The sequence below is a fragment of the Propithecus coquereli genome, unplaced genomic scaffold (assembly GCF_000956105.1).
Source record: "Propithecus coquereli isolate 6110/MARCELLA unplaced genomic scaffold, Pcoq_1.0 Scaffold74, whole genome shotgun sequence".
NCBI classification, from domain to species: Eukaryota; Metazoa; Chordata; class Mammalia; order Primates; family Indriidae; genus Propithecus; species Propithecus coquereli.
Genome location: NW_012153507.1, coordinates 6,472,403 through 6,480,051, shown reverse-complemented (window position 1 = coordinate 6,480,051; position 7,649 = coordinate 6,472,403). Strand labels below are relative to the sequence as shown.

The 7,649-nt window shown below is 40.7% G+C and overlaps 1 protein-coding gene across 1 annotated transcript; it reads right to left on the bottom strand.

Annotated features, from left to right (window-relative positions):
* Positions 1-5,825: 5,825 nt before the first annotated feature.
* On the bottom strand, positions 5,826-6,758 carry LOC105824464 (olfactory receptor 10J1-like). Its single transcript, XM_012661901.1, has one exon. It carries the CDS (start codon positions 6,756-6,758, stop codon positions 5,826-5,828), a length of 933 nt encoding a protein of 310 aa, XP_012517355.1.
* Positions 6,759-7,649: the final 891 nt, after the last annotated feature.

The following is a 7,649-nucleotide window of genomic DNA, read 5'->3' as shown; positions in this document are numbered from 1 at the left end:
AGAGATTTATTTACTGTGAACATGGGGATAATCACAGAGTGATTATCCAATGTCTCAGTGGGGTCCAGAAATTTGCATACCCTCACTTTAGAGGGGAAGGGGAGATGAGGATATAGGTAATTCTTTCTAGAAGCAATAAATAGTTATTAGGGAGGATGGATAGATATAATATTTAAGAGAATGAATGGATGGGGGGAAAAGAATGCCTTGTAAATGATTATCTTTGGAAATTAAATTAACCTGAGAGACAGATATTATCTTTACAATTATTTGGGCCAGGTCTGGTTGCATTCTTGATCTTCTTCCCTGTAATATATTGAGATAACATGGAGGGGAAGGGAAGTCAATTGTTCTTTATGACGGGTCCTTCTGTTTTTTTTGCAGAAAGAGAGAACGCTCCTTCCAACGTCTATTGATCTCTATGGGACTTTAATTCAAAATACTCTTTATACCAGAGTCATATTTTGGGGTGAAATATCCTGAGCTCCTTTAATGGAGAATGCTTCCTCAGGCAGATCTACAAGTAGGCTCATTTTATAGTCCTGACATTAGACTGCCACAATGTCCTTATATAGATAAGGTAATAAAATTTCCCTTCAGAACGAAATAGAGCCTCTTTCCTTGGAAAGGTAAGAGAGGACCTGAACAGGACAGCTCAGCAGGAAATAGAACAATTAAAAGAGAAGGAAAAAACTCAATAACACAAACAATAGATTGAAAAGTAAACAAATTAGTTTTTAAACTACTTCCTGGTTCAGTTAATATTTACCATTCGCAACTTTTTTTCTATTGGTTGAACAAAGGCTTTGCCCCTAAGAGCACAATATAAGAATCCAAACAGCCAGCATCTCTCCATTGTGACAACTGCGGCTTTCCTTGTCACTACTCCAGAAGTCCCAAGGAGAGCACGATGGAGAAGATTCTTCTGGGTGTCCTACTCCTTACCACTGTCGCAGGAGGTGTGACACCTAATTCAGGTGGGTTTTGAGCCTAATTTGGAAGTTTTCTCCAAGTTTCAGGGGAACTAGAGTATACCACATTTTATTGTTGTGTTGTTGCTGCTGCTGTTGCTGTTTCAGGAAGGTATGAGTGTATAAGGATGGTATATAAGTTATCTATTCCTGCACAGCAATCTACCTCAAAACTCAGCAGCTTGAAGCCACAAACATTTGTTGACTTGTACTTTTTGTGTATCAAGAAATAGGGAGTGGCTTAGCTGATGGTTCTGACCCAGAGTCTCTCATGAGGTTGAAGTCACTCAGTCAGGACTGTAGTCTCTTCTGAAGACCCGGCTAGAAGAGGATCTTCTTCTAAGCTCACTTACATGATTACTGTCAGGATTCAGCTCCTTACAGGTGTTGGATTGAGGGCCTCAGTTGGTTCCTCACTGGCTATTGGCCATACCTCCCTTAGCTCCTTGCCACAGGGCCTTTCTGTAGAGGATCCCACAACATGACAGCTGTCTTCTCCAAAAGTGAGTGATCTGATACAGGGAGAGAAAGGGCCCAGCACAGAAGCCACAGGCTTTTCATAATCTATTCTTAGAAATCACATACTTCACTCCTGCTGTATTCTATTCATTAGGAGTGAGTCAGCCCACACCTAAGGGGAGGGGAATTATTTTTGGACATATTTTTAAAACCATCACAGATGCTGATGAACAAGGATACGCCTAGCATAAGGAAGTCTTAGGACTAGAGAAAGAACAGGCTTTGCTTCTTGAATAAAAACATCGTTCCCTCTCACCTGAGACAATAAGAAGAGATGTGTGGTTTTTGCTAGAAAAAGAGCAGTCGTTACAAGGGTTGGGGTGTTTCTTCCTGATCCCCTTCAAGTGTTTAGTCTCCATAACATGAGAAAAAATAAGAAATTTTGTAAGTAGCTTGGACTTTAAATCAGTGAACCAGTTTCTCCCAACCTAATTGAATTACCTTTGTGAAGTTGCTAAACTCTGATCTTCAGTTTCTTTATCTGTACAATGGGGATAAAAACATCTACCTAGCAAAGAGTTGCTATGAAGACTGGGTGAGATCAGTGAAAGGCAATATGTACTTGTGATGTGTAACTGTTATAAAAATTTTTTTTTTAATTAGCCATAAAAATCTTTAATGTTTTGGCACCGTCTTTTTCCTTGCTATTACTGCCACTAAGGACAATCTCATCTCACTTTTGAGACACCATTTCTCTACGGGTATTACCACCAGTAATAAGTTATTCAAAACCTCACTCTCTGACTAAGCACGCTGTTTTGCTCTAGGTTTGTTTACTGACAAGGTTACAAATCACAAACGGAGATAATTAGATCACAGGGCATGAATGCATAGTTTACTTTTCTGTCCTCCTAGTTCCTATTCTATTAACTGATGTTCTCTCTCTTTCTCTCTTTATTAAAGTCTGTAATCTCTCCCTTAGTTTCCTCTCCCTAAGTTCTCTGTTCCTACTCTTTGTCCAGGGTGAGCATTTCTTAGGAAGCCCTGAATCTAGGAAACAGGAATTCATGCTGTTTTTCTATTTCCTGCTATGAAGCAAAACTAACTCAATTCAAGACTTCACAGTGCTTTTTAGACTATGTCTCCCTTGATTCAGTTAGCCATTATTCTCTAAATTATTTTCCAGACCATAGCATTCATTAAATTTGCTTTCCTAAGCAAGAAAATAATAGTTGATTTTATAATGATTAAGCCTTCCTCTTCTTTTGTGGATCTTAAGAGGAAATAAGTCAATGATAAGTAATACCATGATCCTGATATTGCAGCCACAGGGGAAAAACAATGGAAAATTGGTATACAATTTAAGACCAATTGGCACCCCTTAAATTGGCACCTCTGCAAAAAGGGGGCAGAGAGGAAAGCAAGGATGCTATAAAGGTCTGGGCTGTGTGGTTTGCACACTAGTCTATTCCTTGGACTTAGCACTAACCACAGTGTTGGTCCATCACAGCCAAGCCAAGGTTCAAGATGAACCATTGAAAGTATACCTAATCCCAGCCATAAGTGTCTGCCCCGTGGGAGAAATCTCAGAATCTGATCAGTGGTGGGAGGATGAGGTGCTTCACGCTTTATCCATTACACTCTATGTGTTAGCTGTGTTTCATTTTCTGTGACTGGTGTTTGCTATTTTATCTGTATGAAATCTGCAGGAAAAATGGAGTTGGGGGCTGATATAGGACATAGTTAATTTACCTTTCTAACAGGACAGGTGAACCAAAGCCCACCTTTTAATATTGACATTTTGCTTATATGTCACTGAGATAATGCAGTTATGAGCACTTCATAAACTCCAACGTGCTGTATGTACCCTGTCAGGAGGCAACCTAGAGTCCACAGTGAGAGAGAATGAAATAAGAGGGTAGACCAAATTTTTGTCACATTATCTTTTCTCCCCAGACATGAGAGGGAAGGTGTTTATTTTTCCTAAAGAATCCGCTACAGCCTATGTGTCCTTGATTCCCAAGGTGAAGAAGCCGCTGCAGAACTTCACGCTATGCCTGAAAGCCTTCACGGACCTCGCCCGCCCTTACAGCCTCTTCTCCTACAACATTCTGTCCCAGGACAATGAACTTCTTCTCTTCGTCAACAAAATGGGAGTGTACATGCTGTACATTGGGAATTCTGGGATCACTTTCAATGCCCCCCCATCTCCTTACACCCCAATCCATGTCTGCGCAAGCTGGGAGTCTGCCTCTGGGATTGCTGAACTCTGGGTGAATGGAAAACTCCTGGGGAGGAAGGGAGTAAGCCAGGGGTACTCTGTGGGGTCAGAGGCTAAGATTATCCTGGGACAAGAGCAGGATTCCTTCGGGGGAAAATTTGATGTAAATCAATGCTTTGTTGGGGAGATATGGGATGTTTCCTTGTGGGATCATGTGCTCCCTCTAAAGGAGATGTGTGACTTGTGTGACAGTGGCAACATCCTGAACTGGCAGGACCTGACTTATGAAGATAATGGCTATGTGGTGACTAAGCCCAAGGTGTGGGCTTAGGTGTCATTCTGTTTAGGCATGATTTATGTTTAGTGATAATCACATACTCTTTCAAATTAAATGCATTGATTTTATTGTCTTTTTCTGGCTCTGTTAAGATGGTGGAAACTACATCAAAAAAAGACAAGGTAGAACTTTAATATACATGATTTATTATTACAAAAATTATTTTGGGTGAATCATACCATAATTTTCTTTTGCATCAAATTACAGGAACTCAGGGGAACACATTGCTTTCAGTATTGGTCACCAATCTTACAAAACCCTGTACAGGGTGGGAGGCCCTGTGGAGGTTCTGTGTATACAAATTCAGCAATCTGTAAAACTGATGTGACTATTGGGAGAGACTTTCCAAAATGGGAGAGGCTACTAGAGTGAGCAAGACCCCCAAACAGAGAGTCTCAAAATGAGTCTTCACAAGAACAGGGTTGTGGCAATGTTTCCCTTGTGCCTACCCCAAAGAGGATTCAGAGGTGTCCTCTGGGAACACTCAGATGAGGGCAAAGAAACTGCCCTGGAGTTCCTCTTCATATCCACTCTCATGTTACTCTCTTGGAGGGGGCTGCTTTGAGGAGCCAAATCCTTTGTTCTTTAAGGCAAAGTTTCAAAAACATGAAGCCCTTCATGGCTCTTGCATCATTAGGGATTCCCAGGTCCTTTGTTTGAAAGTTCCCACGCACTTTCAATGCATTTTCAATGGGGATACTTGGACAGTTTGGGTAGGTGAGAGATACAGATTGATTTTTTTTTTCTTTTAACATCATCCCTTTACAGACTGGAAGACATCTGGCAATTTCTGCCTCTTTTTTCTCCAGGCCAGATAATTAAAAAATCTTAAACCTTTCTCACAAATCAAGACAATCTTCCCCTTTAGAAGGCAATAACAATAAGAGTTGGGAGACTCCCAGACACTTGTTTAGACAAGTGTTTAAGCTTAGAGTTTAAACTATGTACCCAACTATTCACAGAAAATAAGTCCATCAATGTCCAAATGAAAAGGGTAAAGGCAAGACATGGATATCAGGTTATGTTCTACATAGAGGAGAATGAAAGTCATGGGTTAATTTCCAGATCTGAGATAACGAGAGTTAGTTGGGAGGTGGTATTAATAAATTTGATTTCAAAAAATATCTTCAGATATCTATACACTTGTGAATTCAGTATAGCATGTGTTACCCCCGACAGAAAGCATATATAAGTGCAGTGAAATTGAGAGGCTAGATGTAACCATGTTGCTTGTTAACACTGAACATACTGGTAATCGAGACTTACCAAGGGAATAGTTCTAATGTGAATCTCAACAAAACTGGAAAACAATTTCATGGGTCTCCAAGGCAGATGAGAATGTTCAAAGCTAATAATATTTCTTCTGAATGTCAGGATCTGTTGCTTTTGTCACCGCCCAAAGGAGAAAGTGATGACATGTAGGACAGGTAGTTTTGACTGTGTTTCCAATATATCCTATACACCAACTGTGTCCTCTTTGAAATTTAGGTTGAACTTTCAACCAATTACTTCAAAATAGGCATTATGCAGTCCACTTTTCTGCCATCCACAAACGGAGAACAGTCAGCTACCCCTTTCTTATGATTTCCTACCAGCTTTCTACCTGTGAGCAGCCTCTGACCATTCCCAGGATGGTAACCTATGAGATTAGTAGAAGGTACAGGTGAATGATGGTAAAAACAAGAGTCAAGTAAAGGAGACTCTTGATTCTTTAATGCAGGATTACCACCAAATTTTGCAACTCTCTCTGGGTAGAGGATGAATGATAAGATCAAATTTTTTGAGTTTACAAAAATACCCAGCCTATGAAAAATTATATGTCAAACTGCCAAAGATCCTAGGCAAGAAGTTTTTTGCCAATAGCACGGTTAAGGGCATCTTTGACCTCCTTGTTCCTCAAAGTGTACACAACAGGATTAAGGAGTGGAGTAAAAATGGTGTAGGTCACTGAGATCAGCTGGTCCTGATCCCTGGTGTTTTCTGACTTGGGCTTGAGGTAGGCGATGGAGGCACAGCCATAGTGGACAATGACCACAGTGAGGTGGGAGGCACAAGTTGCAAAAGCCTTCTTCCGGCCCTCAGCTGAGGCAATCTTGAGGATGGTGGAGATGATAAGAATGTAGGAGATGAAGACCAAAGCCATGGGTACTACAATAACAAGAGAGCTGACCATAAAATTAACTATGTCATGTAGAGTAGTATCAGCACAGGATAGTTTCATAACTGGGCGGATGTCACAGAAATAATGGGCCACCTCTTTATCACAAAAAGGCAGCCTGAACACAGATGAAATCTGAATTACGGCCACAAGCAACCCAATGCCACAGGCCCCACATGCCAGCTGGGCACACACCCTGGTGTTCATGATGACTATGTACCTCAAGGGGTTGCAGATGGCTACATACCGGTCATACCCCATTGCTGTGAGCAGGAAGCAGTTGTTGATGGCCAAAGTAATAAAAAAGAACATCTGGGTGGCACAGCCAGCCAAGGAGATGGGTTGGCTTAGACTTACGAGGCTGGAGAGCATCCGTGGTACAATGACTAACGTGTACAGAGTCTCTGAAGTAGAAAGCATACTAAGAAAGAAGTACATGGGGGTGTGGAGGTGACGATCAATGCTGATAATTGTCACAATGATGACATTGACAGCCAGGGTTAAAAGGTACAAGGTAAGAAATATGACAAAGAGGGTGAATTTGTGTTCATGAAAGCTAGAGAAACCCTGGAAAACAAACTCACTCACTGCTGTGTGGTTCTCTCTCTTCATCGAATAAATTCCAGATCAAAAGTATGGAGACTTGGGTCAATCAGTCAGAACACGTCAGTGCGCAATCCTTTGAGCAGGGGAACCCTAGGAGAAGGAGTTGATAAGGATTCTGCTCCTGGATGGATGCCAAGTTAATGGGCATTACTGTTTACCTGTAGGTGTAGATAGAAAAACACAATCAGGAAATAATTTCACACAAGGCAGTTTAAGTATAAAGGTATGGAAGAATAAATGGAGATGGGAAAGGATGGAAAGAAGACACTTGGGGCAAGTTTGGAAAAGATTTCCTGGTGAGTTAGAACATAGGTGTTAGGAAAAAACTAGCCTAAAGGAATAGGAAATGCAGGGTTAAATTTGAAAGCAATTTTCTTTTAGATTGCAGTTTCAGATTTTGTTTACTTAAAACAAATTTTTCAACCACTTCCACTTTGTTTAAACCAAAGTTTTGATATTCTTAAAGATCCTCCTCTCTGGACTTTGAAACAGGACAATGCTCTCTGTTTATGGAACGTAAATGTTTACTTTCTGCCTGTTACACTTGTCATGAACCGTTTTCACAAGTCATTCAACAGCTTCAAACCTGACTGTCCCCCCCATATTTTTTTAAATCAAGACAGGTTCTCTCTTTCTTCAATACTCGACTCAAGTTTCCTCTGCCTTAGAAAGTTTTCCTTGGACTAAATACAACCTGTCAATCCAAACTCCCTATAGTGTTGCTAAGTGTCACCCAGTAACTTGTTTTCATGGACGGTGTGTATTTTTATGCATTTTCTACCTTTTACTTAGATGTGAGTTTTCACAAATACTCTGCCTCACTACTAGACTAAACTGTCTTTTCTAATTTCTTCAGAATTGCAAACTGGGAAACTTTAGGGAATCCAGTTCACACAT